Here is a 17811-nt window from a genome sequence, read left to right on the forward strand (position 1 = left end):
AAATTCAGAATTAATCTGAGGGCTTGAATTGAAAGGACAGACCACAGGATTTTAAATATCTCACTTCTTCAAAACATCCCTTGAATATCAGTCGGTTCAAAGGCAGTGAAAAATGTCATTTGTAAATCTAAAGTCTCCAATTTAATCATGTAATTACAACTTCAATCATTTACATTTGTAATAGGTCATTTTGGGGGTTTAACTCCTGTTCCATTATTCTTGGCCTTATGAAAGACTGACAGATGTCTTACTCTAGATATCCAAAACAGACTCCGGTATCTATTTCACCCACATCTGTTTCGAAAAAGCTTCAGCAGATTAATACTTAAAGGGCATCATGCTCTACTAATTCCTTTATGACCACCCTTTTCTGTGTTGTTAAAGTCGCGCGACTATTTTTCTCACCTTCATGCTTCTGCAAACTTGTTTTCTACCTTTGCTTTCATTTTGAAAACCATATTTCCAAAATGCAGGCTAAATTAGGGTCCTAGAAAATAGTCTTTCTTGCAGAATTTAAAATGTTATACTTCCGGCTTTACTTCTTGCCTTTGAGCTACATGACTTTTCTTTTTCCACGTGAAGAGAAGTTTTGTTCCTATTATTAAGCTATGCAAATCAGTTGCTTTACGAGGCTCCAGTGAGGTTCATATAAGATACCCAGAGCCAAATCACTTCAAGCATTGATGTTAGGTCTCTAAAGGAGAGGTTCACCCTTCATGAGGATTTTTCAGCACCAGATCTGTGTGCCAAACTGGGTGACTGTAATCACAATAACCCAAGAATGGTGAAGAAAATCAAAATAATCATAATTATGGTATTTCTTAAGTGCTTACTATATGCCAAGCACTGAAGCCTTAGGAGCAAATCACTGGTATCTGGAGGCAATCCCACTATTAAGCCTACTTAAAATAGCTAAAAAAATCATCATCGCAAAAGCACACTATAGCCATTGCCACTAGAAGCAAGGAACAGAAAACCCAACCACACACACACACACATGAAACACTTTGCAAAAGGAAACATGTTCACACATAAGACAACTAAAAGATACATACATGCCAGTATGTAGAAAACTTAAGATCACATCCTTCATTTTTGAAGACACCACTCAGAGTAAGATTTTACCCACGTAGGTCAGTGGGAATGAAAGAACTGAACCATGAGTCAAACTTTCTTCCGCACCAGGTGCACAGGAAAAAGAGTCCCTTGCTACCTGTCTGTTTACCAGCCTCAGCCTGCCTCTTGCTATCCAGATCTCTGCAAATCCTTTGCCCGAAGAGAGGAATCGCTCACCCAAATGAGGCCTACAGGGTTGATTTGTCTTCTCTAATGGCATATCATTGCTGGCACTGAGTTTCACCATCAGCCAGTTTGTGTCTCCTTTTGGCTTACTGAATGGTGGTGGCTTGGAAATCCTTCTTCTACTTAGCAGCTTGGCTTAGTAGACAGAGCACAGGCCTGGTAATCAGAGGACCTGAGGTCCAAATCTAACCATCAGTTGTCCGCTGTATAACCTTGGGCAAGTCATTTAACATCTCTGTGCCTCAGTTACCTCACTTGGAAAAGGGGGATTAAATCCTACTCCCTCCTAGACCGTGAACGCCATGCGGGACAGGGAGTGTGGCCAAACTGATAACCTTCTGTCTACTCCAGCACTTAGAATGGTGCTTGGTACATAGTAAGTGCTTAACAAATACCATTCTTCTTCTTCCTATCTACCAATCTCACTACATTTCCCCACCAAAAGTTGTGTTGCTGTGTCCATTATATTAAGATTAATCATAATGATAATGATAGTGGCATTTGTTAAGAGCTTACTATATGCCAAGCACTGGGGTTACTACAACATTCCCCAGGTCCCACCTGGGGCTCACAGACAAAGCAGAAGGTAGAACAGAATATTGCTTCAGTACTTCTCTGTGACTCAGTTACTTTATCTGTACAATGGGGATGACGACTGTGCGCCCCACTTGGGACAACCTGATTACCTTGTATCTACCCCAGCACTTAGAACAGTGCTTGGCACATAGTAAGCGCTTAACAAATACCAACATTATTATTATTATTACTGGTGAACTGATTGCTTTCCAAGATCTCAGTCAGTAATCTCGCTTGTCATTGATGTTGAGGTTGATGCACATTTGGAGCTGATGAAACTGACTTTGTACTGACTGTAGATTCGGAACCTTCCTAAGAAATGCATAGAGAAGCAGTATGGCCTAGTGGAAAGAGGCCAGACCTAGGAGTCAAAGGACCTGGGTTCTAAACCCAGCTCTAATTCTCCCTTGGAGAACTCATTTGCTCCCATTGGTTCTATGTGGATGATTCCCAAATCTACATCTCCAGCCCTGATTTTTCTCCTTCCCTGCAGTCTCGCATTTCCTCCTGCCTTGGAGACATCTCTACCTGGATGTCTCGCCGAACCCTCAAACTTAAACACGTCCAAAACTGAACTCCTTATCTTCCCACCCAAACCCTGTCCTCCCCACGTTCTTCCCATCACTGTAGATAATATCACCAGCCTCCTTAATTCAAACCTATATAACCTTGGCATTGTCCTCAACTCATCTCTCTCATTCCACCCACATACTCAATCTGTTGCCAAATCCTGTTGGTTCTACCTTCACATTTGCTAAAATCTGCTCTTCTCTCTCCATCTAAACTGCTACTACCCTGATCGAAGCATGTATCCTCTCCCGCCTTGACTACTGCATCTGCCTCCTCACTGACCTCCTAGCCTCCTGTCTCTCTCTAGTGAAGTCCATCCTTCACTCTGCTGCCCAAATCATTTATCTTCAAAACCATTTGCTCCAAATATCCCCACTCCTCAAGAATCTCCAATGGCTGACCATCCACTTTTTTGTGGTATTTGTTAAATGCTTATTATGTGCCAGGCACTGCACTAAGCTCTGGGGTGGTTACAAGTGAATGAAGTTGGACACAGTCCCTATGTCACATAGAATTCACATTCTTGATCCCCATTTTGCAGAAGAGGTAACTGAGGTACAGTGAAGTGACTTGCCCGTCACAGAGCAGACAAGCAGCCTGCAAACACTTCTACATCAGAGACTCCTTACCAAAGGCTTTAAAACAATTAGATTGCCCCCTCTTACCTTGCCTCACTGATTTAGAACAGCCCAGCTCTCATGCTCCATTCCACTAGCACCAGGTAACTCCATGTGCCCTGATCTCATCTATCCCACCACTGACCCCTTTCCCACATCCTTCCCCTAGCCTAAAACTCCCTCCCCTTCACCTTCAAAGCATTAACAAGTTCACATCTCCAAGAAGACTTCCCCAATGAAGCCTTCGTTCCCTCCAGTTCCCTCTCCCTTCTGTCTCATCTATGCACTTGGATATGGGACCTTGGGGCATTTGATATTCACTCTACCCTCAACCCCACAGCCCTTATGTGAGTATCTTTAAATTATAGATTCTAATTTACTTATAGGAATAATAATAATAATGGCATTTATAAAGCGCTATGTGCAAAGCACTGTTCTAAGCACTGGGGAGGTTACAAGGTCATCAGGTTGTCTCACAGGCGACTCACAGTCTTAATCCCCATTTTACAGATGAGGTAACTGAGGCACAGAGAAGTTAAGTAACTTGCCCAAAGTCACACAGCTGACAATTGGCAGAGCCAGGATTTGAACCATGACCTCTAACTCGAAAGCCTGTGCTCTTTTCACTGAGCCACACTGCTTCTACTTATATTAATGCCCGTCTTCCCCTCTAACACTTAGTATAATGCTCTGCACCGAGTAAGTGCTCAACAAATGCTATTGGTGGATGGACTGCCCTCCATGCCTCAGCATCCTAGTTCATCTTCTGACCGCCAGTTCCCACTTCACCTGCCCTGGGCTAGAGAGGACTGCACTGATCCTTTTTCCTCAATGTCATGCCGTGCGTTTCCCCACACCTCAGAGAGCTCAGACTCCCTTGTGCACAAAAACCCCCATTGCAGGATGACTAACCAGCTTCAGGGGTTCAAGGTACCCTTGTAGAAATAAATTTATCTGCTCTGCCCTCCCCTGCTTTGCATAGGTTATTGAGCATGGAATTCCCTTCTCTACTCACTCACAGCCTGTAACTCATTGTCAGTCAGAATGACTGCAGCTGGCCATGGCTCTCCTCCACCCAGAGGTTCTGTGGATTTTCCTAGAGCAATACTTCCTTATAGATCCTCTCCAGGAACCTAGATAGGGTTAATTAATGATGGTACATGTTAAGCACTTACTATGCACAGAGCACTGTTCTAAGCACTGGGTAGATACAACTCAATCAGGTTGGACCTAGTCCTTACCCCCTATGGAGCTCACAGTCTTTATCCCCAGATAAGGGAACTGAGTCCTAGAGCAGTGAAGTGACTTCCCCAAGGTCACCCAGCAGACAAGTGGCAGAGCAGGGATTAGAAACCAGGACCTTCTGATTCCCATGTCCCTGTTCTATCCACTTAGCCATGCTACTTCTCATGGATAGGATTATGCTAACCACCTGTCTTCTTGGGCCAGTCTGAAAACTCAGGTGAAAGTTGTCATTGCCCTTGTTGCCTGGTTTCACCCAACTTTGAACTTAATAGTCTCCACAGCATTAACTTAACTTGCCAATAAGGCAATCGATTACTACAACTGGAAAACATAAGAGTCTTATTTCACCAGAGAAAAGAAAGACTTGTTTCTCACATGTGCTTCATTACAAACCTTCTGGTCCAATAGCTTTCCAAAGTATTTAGTTTTCTGTTTCATATGCAAAAATAAGTTTTAGTTTACCTTTCATGTTTGTACATATTTTACTGCATACCTGCATTCACTGATTTATGACCCAACTAGCTTCTGAAAAACTGCACCTCAAGCTGAAAGGTGATGTGGAAGCCAATTTTCCCCAGGGAACATGTTCTAAATGGAAAATCGGCTCCCTGACAATTAGATGGAGCCCCATTTTACCAAAACTGTGCATTCTATCAATGACAGAGGAGTAATATAGTTATGTTAATATATAAAAGTTAGAAACACGCCCCCTGACCCTCTCTCCCCCATCCCCCTCCTTTAAGTTTTCTCCCCTATTTTCCCCATCCCTAGGATCAGGACCAAGCCCAAGCCCCCTGACTTATTCAATCATATCTATTGAGCACTTGTGTGCAGAGCACTGTACTAAGCACTTGGGAAAGTACACTAGAACAGTAAACAGATGTATTCCCTGCCTGCAACGAGCTGACAGTCTAACCCCATGCTAAACCTCTTAAGCCCTATATTCTTTTGCCCAGGTCACACTACATTGAGATCATCTAGACTATAAATTCGTTGTGGGCAGGGAATATGTCTACCAACTCTGTTCTACTGCAATCTCCCAAGAGCTTAGTACATTGTTCTGCCCGTAGTAAACCCTCAATCAATACCATTGATTAATTGAAGGACCCAATGCATCCCCCTGCCTGCCAAAGAAATGGAAACTAACCTTTCCCGAAGAGTGTTGCAGCGGGATTTAGGGATCAGACCTGTTTTTCTTTGGTTGACCCTGAAGAGCGGTGAGACACGTGCAACGAGGAGTGAGAGCCAGCACGTGTTAGGGAGACGGCCCACGATCCGCCCCCACGTGCGCTGACACATTACCGCAGTCGAGTGGGCAGCTGGCTATCAGAGAAACGCCTCCTGTCTGGGGGCGGGGGCACGAAGCTTGTGTGCCTGGGGACCACCCGGGGGGGTCGAGGAAGAAGGGGGGATGAAAAGAGAGGAGGGGGAGATGAAAAGAGAGGAGGGGGGGATGAAAAGAGAGGAGGGGGGGATGAAAAGAGAGGAGGGGGGGATGAAAAGAGAGGAGGGGGGATGAAAAGAGAGGAGGGGGGATGAAAAGAGAGGAGGGGGAGATGAAAAGAGAGGAGGGGAGATGAAAAGAGAGGAGGGGAGATGAAAAGAGAGGAGGGGGGATGAAAAGAGAGGAGGGGGGATGAAAAGAGAGGAGGGGGGATGAAAAGAGAGGAGGGGGGGATGAAAAGAGAGGAGGGGGGATGAAAAGAGAGGAGGGGGATTGAAAAGAGAGGAGGGGGGATGAAAAGAGAGGAGGGGGGATGAAAAGAGAGGAGGGGGGTGAAAAGAGAGGAGGGGGATGAAAAGAGAGGAGGGGGGATGAAAAGAGAGGAGGGGGGATGAAAAGAGGGGAGAAGGAGGTTTAAAAGGGGGGAGAGGGGGTTGAAAATGGGGGGAGAGGTAAATCGAAGAAAGGGGAGGGGAGTCGAGGGAAGAGGGGCAAGAGGGGTTCAAGGAAAGGGAGGGAAGAGGGGGTTGAGGAAATGGGGGTCGAGGGAGGAGGGACAAGGGGTTCAAGGATGGGGTGTCGAAGAAAGGGGGAGAGGGAATTGAGAAAGGGGGAGAGGGGGGTCGAAGAAAGGGGGAAGAGGGGGGAGAGGAAGGGGGAAGAAGAAAGGGGGAGGGGAAAGAGGGGAAAGGGGGAAGAGGAAAAGGGGGAAGGAGAAGGAAAGGGGGGAGAGGGGAAGATAGGGTCGTAAAAGAAGGGAGGGGTGGGAAATGGGGGGTCGAGAAAAAGAGGAGGAGGGGGACGGGAAGAAGGGGGGTCAGGGATGGGGGCAGGGTGAATATGGTGGGGGGGAGGGGGAGGGGAAGAAGGGGGAGCGGGGGACCGGGAGAATTGGGGCGGGGGGGCTCTCACCTTGGGGTGGGTGGGGTCGGATGGGCCTCCAGGTGAGGGCGGTGTCGGTGAGGACCACGTCGCAGCTCCTCTTGCCGATCTGGAAGATGCCCCGGAGCCGGGCCCGCCCCGCCCCCGGCCGCCCCCCGGCCCAGGAGGGGCTCACACGGGTGCGGGAGGGGGGCCCCAGCCTGCCGCGGGGCATGGCCGGCCACACGACCGGGCAAGAGCCGGCAGGGCCGGCCGCAGCTTCCCCACGCCACCGGGGCCGCGTCCGGGGCCGCGGCTCCTGCTGCCATGGCAACGGCCACCATGGAAACCTCCCCCTCCCTCTCCCCGTCGCGGGGATGGAGCCCGAGCAACGCCCTCCCCGTAATAACAACAGTAACCACAATGATGGTATTTGTTAAACGCTTACTATGTGCAAAGCACTGATCAGGTTGTCCCACATGGGGCTCACAGTCTTAATCCCCATTTTCCAGATGAGGTAACTGAGGCACAGAGAAGTTAAGTGGCTTGCCCAAGGTCACACAGCTGACAGGTGGCGGAGCGGGATTCGAACCCATGACCTCTGACTCCCAAGCCCGTGCTCTTTCCACTGAGCCACGCTGTGCGGCCCTCGTGGGTGGTATTGTGAAGTGCTCATCGTGTGCCAAGCACTATACTAAATACAAGGGTAATCACGGTGAACAGGTAACGTGTCTGCGAACTGTTGGATCGTGCTCTCCCAAGTGCTGAGGACACTACTCTGCACAAAGTAAGCACTCCATAAATACCCCTGATGATGATATAATGCAATCAGATCAAGTTTCTGGAATTCTGTGCTACAAAATAGAATAGCTTTGCCTCCTGTAATTCCGCAAAGCAGATCTTAATGCGCTTCAAAATAGTGGAGGATCAGGCTGAAAATATGCCCTAATGCTTCAAGACCATTTCCAGAGCATAAACCTACAGGGTTGTGGATAATTGCTTTCATGCTGAATGTTTTCATTCTTTTTCCAAAGCTTGATCATCATGGCTTGAAACCTAAGCGGCTTTGGACCATTTGTCGCCTTTAGAGTCTCAGTTCTTCAGCTGTGGATTGTACCGGTACCTTCCAGGCTGTTCACTTTGCCCTTGTTAGGAGACATACTTCATACACCCAACCCTAAATGGCCTGAATAAAATTATATGATTATGGCATTTATTAAGCTTTTAATATGTGCCAAATCCTTGTATTAAGCACTGGGGTAGACACAAGATAATCAGGTGGGTTACAGTCCCTGTCCGACATGGGGCTCTCAATCTAAGTAGAAGGGGATAGGATTTAACACCCATTTTACAGATAAGGTAACTGAAGCACAGAAAAGTTAAGTGGCTTACCCAAGGTCACACAGCAGGCAAGCGGCAGAGCTGGGATTAGATGAACATGCTAAATGCACTTTCCAAACTATCACGGTTCCTCACCCCAATCTAGCCAACAGAGAATCAAAATTCATGTTCTGGATGGTTTGAGAGTAAGCCTTAGGATTTCCTTTCCTTTAAATTAGACAAGAGGTTAGGTTAACCCTCAGACTGCTCTTCCGCAGTTTTGACCTCCTGGTCAAAATATGCCTGAGGGTTGGGTTTTTCTATTCATTCTTCAATCAGAGCCCATTTCTCAGCGTTTCCATGAATGTTTCTGGAGGTGCTGCATTATAATGCTAATTGGTTTAAACTTATCTTTCCTCACTGTCCAATCCCTGTCCAAATCCTTGATGTGTCCATCTCACAAAGCCACATAGACCTCTGACAGGAGCTTCAAGTCTTCCTCAGTAGAGAGAAGTTAGGGTTTTCACTCTAATTCTCCTCTCCCTTACACTGCCCTGGCTCTCACTCAATCATAGTAATTGAGCACTTATTGTTTCCAAAATACTGTACCAAGCACTTGGGAGAATACAATCTACCAATATAGCAGATGTGTTCCCTGCCCACGGTGAGCTTACGGTCTGGAGGGGGAGACAGACATTAATACAAATAAATAAATTACAGATGTGTACGTAAGTGTTGTGGGGCTGGGAAGGGGAGATAAATAAAAGGAGCCAGTCAGGCAATGCAGAAGGGAGTGGGAGAAGAGGAAAAGAGGGCTTGGTAAGGGAGAGAAGGACTCTTGGTGAAGATGTGCCCTCAATAAGGCTTTGAATGGGGGGAGAGTAATAGTTTGTCAGATTGGAAGAGAGCTCACCTCCTCCAGGAGGCCTTCCCAGACTGAGCCCCCTCCTCATTCCCCCCACCCTACCTCCTTCCCCTCCCCACAGCACCTGTACATATGTTTATACAGATTTATTACTCTATTTATCTTACTTGTACATGTTTACTATTCTATTTATTTTATTTTGTTAATATGTTTTGTTTTGTTGTCTGTCTCCCCCTTCTAGACTGTGAGCCCGTTGTTGGGTAGGGGCCATCTCTATATGTTGCCAACTTGTACTTCCCAAGCGCTTACTACAGTGCTCTGCACACAGTAAGCGCTCAATAAATTCGATTGAATGAATGAATGAATGATGTTATAAGCCAGAGGTCTTCATCTTTGGATCCACAACGGTGGGTGAGAAGGAAGAAAGAAGAAAATTAAGAAATAATATCCCTGAGCAAAGTTATCAGAAGCTCTGTGTCCTAGTGGAAAGGACATAAACCTGAGTCAGCGGACCTGAGTTCGAATCCCACTCCACCACTTGCCTGCTAGTTAACCTTTGGCCAGACACCTAATTTCTCAGTGCCTCAGTTTCCTCACCTGTAAAATGAGATTCAATGCATGTCCCCATCCCCACCCTCCTACTTAGCCTATGAGTCCCACGTGGGATAGGAACTGTGCCCAATTTGATGTCTTGTATCTACCTCAGAGTTTAGCACATAGTTAGTACTTAACAAGTGTCACAGTTATTTAAGTGGTACACTGTCAGGTGAATGTAAAGGCTAACTTTCTCCCAAGTGCAGAATTCTTCCTGTCACTACAGCTGTCTCTCGTCAGTCTTTTAAAAATAATCTAAAAATCACCTACATTTTCCCTAGTTCCTCACCCTCCTCCACTCCAAGCACAGCAAGGAAGGTAAGAAGCCTCTGGTCCCTGTCATCGTTTGGAACTGAGGGATGAAGCAGGGAGGAAGGATAAATTTAAAAACAGTGGTGGAGAGGTTTGGTGTAGCAAGAAGGCAACAAGGGCTTGTGGAGACACCTGAAAGCCAAAGGGCCTGGCATCCAAGTTTAAAAGAGGACAGAGTGAGCAGGGCATGGAGTATGAACAGGTGACAATAAAATCAAATGCCTCACCTGGGAGACAGCTGGAGACAACAGCCAGATTTCCGGTGTTTTTGCAAATCACGCATAAGCCTCTTAGTTAAGGTATTAGACAAAGTCACACCAAGTTGCTTAATTCTGTGGCCTATTCACACTTTTCTGGATCTCACCTTTAAATGCAATTGGTACAAAAATTCATCAAAATAATAAATTCTCCCTTTAAAAATTAATTACGTTTTTAGAAGGATGGTATTTATATGTCGGCTCTGCTGCATATTCACGATTAAATCTTCAGGAAATTGCAGGCAAAATGTCATTTAGATATCGGTGAGGTGTTTACAATAATATTATTATATAATTTTTGCCTATGATGACACGGTTTTGTTTTGTTATTTTTTTTACCTTGGTATATCTATTTTAAGTATAGAAAATTCATTAGCCACTAGAGAAGAATACCATTATTATGACTTTAATTCAAGTCACATTTTAGCAGTGTACTTTTAATATGAATTCTTTGAAATTAACACAGTATTTTAAAAATCAAATATTTGTCTAAAAAGTCAATATGACTAAAAGTGAGCATATTTTGAAAGGAACTATTAAGAGCAATATTGTACTTTCACTATAATTAAAATGTCTATCTTTTCTTGATATTATGTAACAGGAATGTTTAATCATTTGCTGCAAATTGAAACTGGTAAATTAGAAATGACCCTTGAAATATCTCACTCCCATGTTATTTTTTAAAGTATTAAGTCCACACACCCTCACATATATATTACATATTGTTCTTTTGAAATCTCTCCAGAATTTTGTTACAGTTTTCCAAGTTGACTGCACATTGTAAGTTTAGTCACATGCAATTTAGAATGGAACATGACCACGTGATTCCTTGATATTAATAGGCAGGTATTCTATTGATCTGACATCAATGGGAAGGTATTACCATATCTCCTGTGAATTGCAATGCCCTGTCATTGACGTCAGTGAAAATTATGCCCTTCAAACAGACATCGTTTAAAGAATATTGCATTTTAATGTAAACATAATTTAAAGTATATATGCATTTATAGCTTTTGAATTGTGTATTTTGGAGTTCAGATGAACCTATACATATCATGCTTCTAACAAAGAACATGCAAAGAAAAAAAGGAAACCTCCACAGAGAACTTTAATATAGGTGGGCTCCCCTGATGTTAAAAAATATCTACTATAATAATAACAACAAAATCAGTAATGATAGTAACAATAATGACAATAGCAATAATAATAATGGCAATAATAATAATGATTATGAAGTGCTTACTATGTGCCTAGTGCTGCGTCTGACACTGAGGTAGAAACAAGATAATCAGATCAGGTCAGAGTCATATCCCTAAGAAGTTTTTTTTCCTAGATTTTCTATATTTTCTCATTAATTTTCTAAAAGTTCAATTCAATGTACGGTAACAGACAGCTGTTAAATCAGATATAGTAAAAATTGTAACATCAAAAGTCAAATATCACAAGTGGCAAGCTGGCAGATTAGAGGGACTCCTTTTTCTCCAGTGTTGAAGCTATGGCCCAGGACTTTTCACTTTTTACTGCACTTTTCCATCTTAAAATGTAACAAAGTTAAACCCACAGGTACTCTGTTGGATGTGTGGGAAACTCTGGCTTGCTAGTTGAGGCTGTTCATAAATGTGCTACTTATACTGTCCAACTGGAAGAAATTACACCAAATGCAACTGCTTTGGAAAGAAAATGGGTAAGATCAACACTGGGAACCTGTTGAAATAGTTCTGTGACCACATAGTGTCATTCTCTCTGGGATGTTGCAGAGGGCTTAGTATATCGTGTAGATGCTGACTATGAAATAGATCACCATTAAAAAGGGAAAACGACAAGAGGATGCCAGTGGAGGCTGAAGATCTATAATTTTGCAAGACGGCTCTTCCCGGGAGCTAGAAATGGCTCTGAAATATAGACTTTAAATCCAACATCCAGATTTATACCTCAAGTCCCTTTTTTTGTTTGTCTATTTTTATAACAATAATAATAATGATGATGGCATTTATTAAGCGCTTGCTATGTGCAAAGCACTGTTCTAAGCACTGGGTATTTATAGAGCACTTACTATGTGTTTTAAGCTTTGGGGTAGTTACAAATTCATTAGGTCAGACACAGTAGCTATCTCATAAGGGGCTCACAGTCTAAGTAGGAAGAAGGACAGGTATAGAATCCCCAGTTGAGGAAACTGAGGTAAGGAGAAGTGAAGTGATTTGCCCAAGGTCACCCAGCAAGCCATTAGCAGAGCCAGAATTAGAATCCAGGTCCTTCTGAATCCCAGGCTCTTTCCACTAGGCCATGCTGCTTTTCTAATTGAGCCCTAATGCAACAGTTATCCATTGTTTTATTAGGGGAGAAATATCTCTAAATAACATTGTGATTCAAAAGGGGCAAAAAGCAAACTGGCTCTGCATCCAATCCTTTTTAAAATAATTTAGGAAAGGCAAACCTCCAGCCAAAGCAATATCTCTTTTGTGATCAGAGACAGTCCTACCCTAAGTACCCATATAGGGGGATTTTCAGGTTTGGTCTAAACTAGTAGAACTGCGTCAACATGTCGATAACCAAATTTCCATTCCACCACACTGTTCCAGACGATCAATCAATCAATAGTATTTATTGAGCACTTACTATGTGCAGAGCACTGTACTAAGTGCTTGGAAAAGTACAATATAACAGAATTAGCAGACATGTTCCCTGCCCATAACGAGTTTACAGTCTAGATCTAGCACACGTGAGACCATTCAAAGAGCTTTGCTGTTATTAATTGGAAAGTAACATCTCTTTGAGATTCTGAGTCAGCTGTCAGTAGGAGATGCTAGGTAGCCTTTGAGGTTAAGTGATCTCAACTTTCCGTAGGGTACAGTCTTTGTTTCCATAGGGATGGGGCTGGAGACAGCAGCTTCAAGGAAGCAGTGTTTTGCTTTGGTCTAGGATAAAGAATATTTACCCTTCACTGCAGATTTGGTGCTACTACAAGTCTCTTCTGGCTCTTAGTCTTTTGCTGTCTCAAGATATTCTCTTTTCAGTTGCCAGTAGGCCCTCAAATTAGCAATTCCTCTTCTGGTTTGTTTTTTTTTTGGCGGGGGGGGGGTTAGTGAAGAAGACCGTTTTAATCTCACCACTGACTTTTATTCTGAATTGTCTAAGCGCTCCTTCATTTGCCAAACATACAATTATCATTTAGAAATGCATTTGTAATTATAGAACTGGATAACTTTCATTAGTTAATGATGCATGTATCATTTAAGCAATTTTCAAAATACTTTAAAGTGGAATTAAGTTAGGAAAATATATTTAAACCACTTACATGTAAAGGAGAGGGTTTTTGGGGGTGGGGGCAGTGATTCTAACCATTCACTCTTCGGTTCAAAAGCTGTGAGTTGCACTAACACATATCATGAGCTGTAATTATAGTTGAATTCTTCTTGAAATATGAAGATTATTCCAATTTCAAGTAACATTTACAGTGATTGTATTTTCTCTTTTGGGGGATATTAACAGTGATGGATCACATGACATAGCTCCATAGCACACTACATCTCAAGCAAATAGTAGAGATTCCTTGAGTTGAGGTTATAATAAATAATACTCGGTCTCATACATTCAAGCCAAGCTTTATCTACAATCAAATGTTTACGGCCAAGTTATTAACGACTCAGAATATAGGCCATTGTAGTGTAGTCTGACAATGAAATGAGCTGGTTTTTGATAACCACCAGCTCCCGATGAAAATTAACTCAGAGTACTTCCAGATTAAACCAGTAGATCTACAGGAGTTTATCCTGGTAAGAAGGACTGAATGCTCAGAAGGAAGGAGTGAATTGAGCCTTCCAAGTATGACTCATCATTAGGGTGGAAGCAAAAAGCAAAAGGAAATTTGGCAAATGGTGTTTTTGGTTTCCCATTTATTGTTTTATAAGCCAGTTTTGCCTGTGAAAGTTGGCGCTACTTTTGAAGTTCTTATAAGGCATAGGAACAAAAATCACTTCATGACACCTGAGTCAAGTTGAGTCCAGTTTTCGGAAATAAAGGAACTAAAGGAATTGATTTTTTCCCCCCACTATGAAAGCTAATTCGTAAATGAAAAAAAAATAGAGAGGGTAATTGAAAAAGCTTCCTGTGACTTGAAAAATGCCTTCCAAATATTCATTAAACATTTAAGAGGGTAAATTTGTAGAATATGTTCCTGACATCAGCTTGGGCACTGTGGTATTTTTCTGATCAGATGCAAGGGCTGTGTGTTATGCAGAGTGCATTCAGTGCATTCATGCATAAACAATATCATTTTCATAAATTAAAACCTCCCCTGCAGAAGCAACATCTGTGCCTGCCTTTGAATAAAAGATGGTGGCCTGTGAGTTGCCCCTTGACTGACTGAAAGAATCCTTACATTTTAAGATGAAGACATAATCAAAAAGCAAGGGAAACAGGACTTGAAACTATAAAACTCTGTATTCTTACCTTAAAAAACATTCTTTTATTTTGCCTAAATTGTCACCCTCTTTTTTTTTTCTTTTGGGTCATTCAGAAATGGGCTCAGATGTGTCTGATTTGTTCCTTTTGTGTTTGTCTCTCTCTAACCGATAACTCTAATATCTGAAAAGTTGTTCTCAAGAACTCTTTATGCTCCTCTTTTAATGGTGTAGAGGTTTGATGACTACATTGCAATACTTATTCTTCAAGTTTAACCAAAATAAATGGAACTGTTGAAGGGAAATTTGATGCCTAAATCTGAACATTCCCGTCACGTTATCCATGCTCTCCTGTTAGAAAACTGACAGTGCACATATATTCAATCTGAATTTTGACTTTTAAACTAAGCAAACAAAATATATCTTGCAGTCGAGGCGAGAACAGCTTGATTCAGTGTGACCTAATTTGATTCACTTAGAATGAGTCTGATCTGTTTTGGAGGGATTTCTGGGCTATATTTAAAGTCCTGCGATAGAAGATGAAAACAAAATGTGTTACAAGGAGATTTTACAAATCTCACTAGGGTTGTGTAAAAAACAACACTGCTGAAGCCTCCCTTACTGATATCACCCAAACTCCAGAAACTCCAATGGTGATTTTATTAGTACAGCTAATTGTTTCTGCCCATCAGATTACTCACATTCTCCTGGAACAACCTGCTAAATGAGGTCAGCTCTCTGGAATTCCCAAATCAGCCAGTGAAAAGGGAACTCCAGGAAATCAATCTTAGGTATTTACCGAGCACTGACTGTGTACCGGGCACTGTATTAAGGGCTTGGGAGAGTAAATGCGATAGAGCTGCCTTCAAGGGTTTACAATCCCTAAATTTGTCCTTTCACCAGAAGGTTGCTAGTAGAGGTAGAGCCAATGTCCATTCAATGTGGCATCTAAACTATGACAGGAACATGGCGACATTGATAATAATTATTATAGTATTTGGTAAGCGCTTACTCTGTGCCTAGTACTATTATGAGAGCTGGAGTAGATACAAGGTGATTAGGTTGTCCCATGTGGAACTCAGTCTCAATCCCCATTGTATAGATGAGGTAACTGAGGCACAGAGAAGTTAAGTGATTTGCCCAAGGTCACACGGCAGACATGTGGCAGAGCCGGGATTAGAATAATGATAATTCTAATGGTAATGATAATAATCGTGGTATCTGTTAAGCACTTATTAAGTGCCAAGCACTGTTCTGAGCACTGGGATAGACACAAGGTAATCAATGCAGTGGAATGGAGAACATGAAGAATATCCTCAGTGGAATTCAGAGAGGTGAGCTAAGGTTAGCCATGATCCCTCTGAAATAACACTTTCCATTCCATAATAATAATAATAATAATAATGTTGGTATTTGTTAAGCGCTTACTATGTGCAAAGCAATGTTCTAAGTGCCAGGAGAGGGTGGGGGTAGATACAAGGTAATCAGATTGTCCCACTTGGGGCTCTCAGTCTTCATCCCCATTTTACAGAGGTGGTAACTGAGGCACAGAGAAGTCAAGTGATTTGCCCAAGGTCACACGGCAGACATGTGGCAGAGCCAGGGTTAGAATAATGATTCTATTTATTTTATTTTGTTAGTGTGTTTGGTTTTGTTCTCTGTCTCCCCCTCTTAGACTGTGAGCCCACTGTTGGGTAGGGACTGTCTCCTATATGTTGCAAACTTGTACTTTCCAAGTGCTTAGTACAGTGCTCTGCACACAGTAAGCGCTCAATAAATGCGATTGATGATGATGATGATAATAATTCTAATGGTAATGATAATAATTGTAGTATCTGTTTAGCACTTATTAAGTGCCAAGCACTGTTCTGAGCACTGGGATAGACACAAGGTAATCAATGCAGTGGAATGGAGAGCACGAAGAATATCCACAGTGGAATTCAGAGAGGTGAGCTAAGGTTAGCCACGATCCCTCTGAAATAACACTTTCCATTCCATAATAATAATAATAATAATAATGTTGGTATTTGTTAAGCGTTTACTATGTGCCAAGCACTGTTCTAAGCACCGGGAGGAGGGAGGGGGGTAGATACAAGGTAATCAGGTTGTCTCACTTGGGGCTCTCAGTCTTCATCCCCATTTTGCAGATGCGGTAACTGAGGCACAGAGCAGTTAAGTGATTTGCCCAAAGTCACACAGCTGAGAAGTGGCAGAGCCGGGATTAGAACCCCTTGCTCTTTTCACTGAGTCACAGTGCTTCTCACTTCTCCATAAGGCGAAGAAGAATCAACTGCTCTAGAGCAAACCCTCAAATTCTGCCTAGACTTGTAAGCCGGTTGTGGGCCGGGAATGTGTCTGTTGAGCGGTTGTATTCTCCCAAGCACTTAGTACGATGTTCTGCACCCAGTAAGCGCTCAATAAATATGATTGGATGAATGAATAAAAAGCATATCCCCCTGATTTTTGTCAAGGAAGATTTCTACTAAAATGGGTCTCTGCTCTAAGTAGGAATTGATGGTGTTCTCCGGATTGCGAATTCTCTCTGCCGTGGGAGGTTGAAATACCACATCATAGTGATTTCTGATGACTTATTCTGAAAATGAGAGAAAGGAGGGTGCAGACCTCTAGAGGAATTCTTGAATGTCCCAGGTGTCTCCAAGAGTGGCATGAGCAGAAGAGGACATATGATAAAGGACAAGTCTATGTCTCCCATGGACGAGAGACTATTAATAATAATAATATTGTTATTAATTATTAAGCATTTACTATGTGCCAAGCACTTTAGTGAGCACTGGGGTGATTGTAAGCAAACACTCCCTGTCCCACGTGGGGCTCCTAATCTCAATCCCCATTTTGCAGATGAGGTAACTGAGGCCCAGAGAAGTGAAGTGACTTGCCCAAAGTCACACAGCAAACGAGTGGCGGAGACGGGATTAGAAACCACGACCTTCTGATTCCCGGGCCCTTGATCTGTCCACCACGCCGGGCTGCAGTGCTTCCATAGTCTGTGAGGAAGGTAACGATTTCCCCCAAGTCTGAGAGTTTGGGAACTTAAAGGCAAAGACGCAAAACACTATTTTCACAGGTTAAATGTCGGGAGCTTCATCTGTGTCTGCGGCCATTAAGATGGGATACTTTGGGGCCACACACACACGGGAAAAAAAAGACTGCAGGGGGAATAAAAAGTATCCTCCGGAACTCTTTTTCCAACCCGTTTTGTTCTACAAACCATCCACGTGGCGTCTTTCTTGATCTAGCCAAACAAAACAAGAATCCCATAGGAATTATTTGCGCTCACACGCGCACACACACACACACACACAAATCGCGTTTAAGAAGAAAGGCAACATTTGACCAAATGTTCAATACTATTTTATTGCAAGTGGATGAGTGTTTTCTAAAACCCCAATGTGCATTACACCATAATATACAGGATGACAAACAAAAT

General features: G+C 43.0%; 1 protein-coding gene across 1 annotated transcript in view; it reads right to left on the reverse strand.

Moving 5' to 3' along the window:
* CERKL (ceramide kinase like) overlaps positions 1–6850 on the reverse strand; it is an 83737-nt gene extending 76887 nt beyond the window's left edge. Inside the window, exon 1 of the mRNA XM_038750997.1 lies at positions 6667–6850. Within this exon, the coding sequence (XP_038606925.1) occupies positions 6667–6850 (184 nt within the window). The remainder of the gene's footprint in view (positions 1–6666) is intronic.
* Positions 6851–17811: the final 10961 nt, after the last annotated feature.

The sequence above is a fragment of the Tachyglossus aculeatus genome, chromosome 9 (assembly GCF_015852505.1).
Source record: "Tachyglossus aculeatus isolate mTacAcu1 chromosome 9, mTacAcu1.pri, whole genome shotgun sequence".
NCBI classification, from domain to species: Eukaryota; Metazoa; Chordata; class Mammalia; order Monotremata; family Tachyglossidae; genus Tachyglossus; species Tachyglossus aculeatus.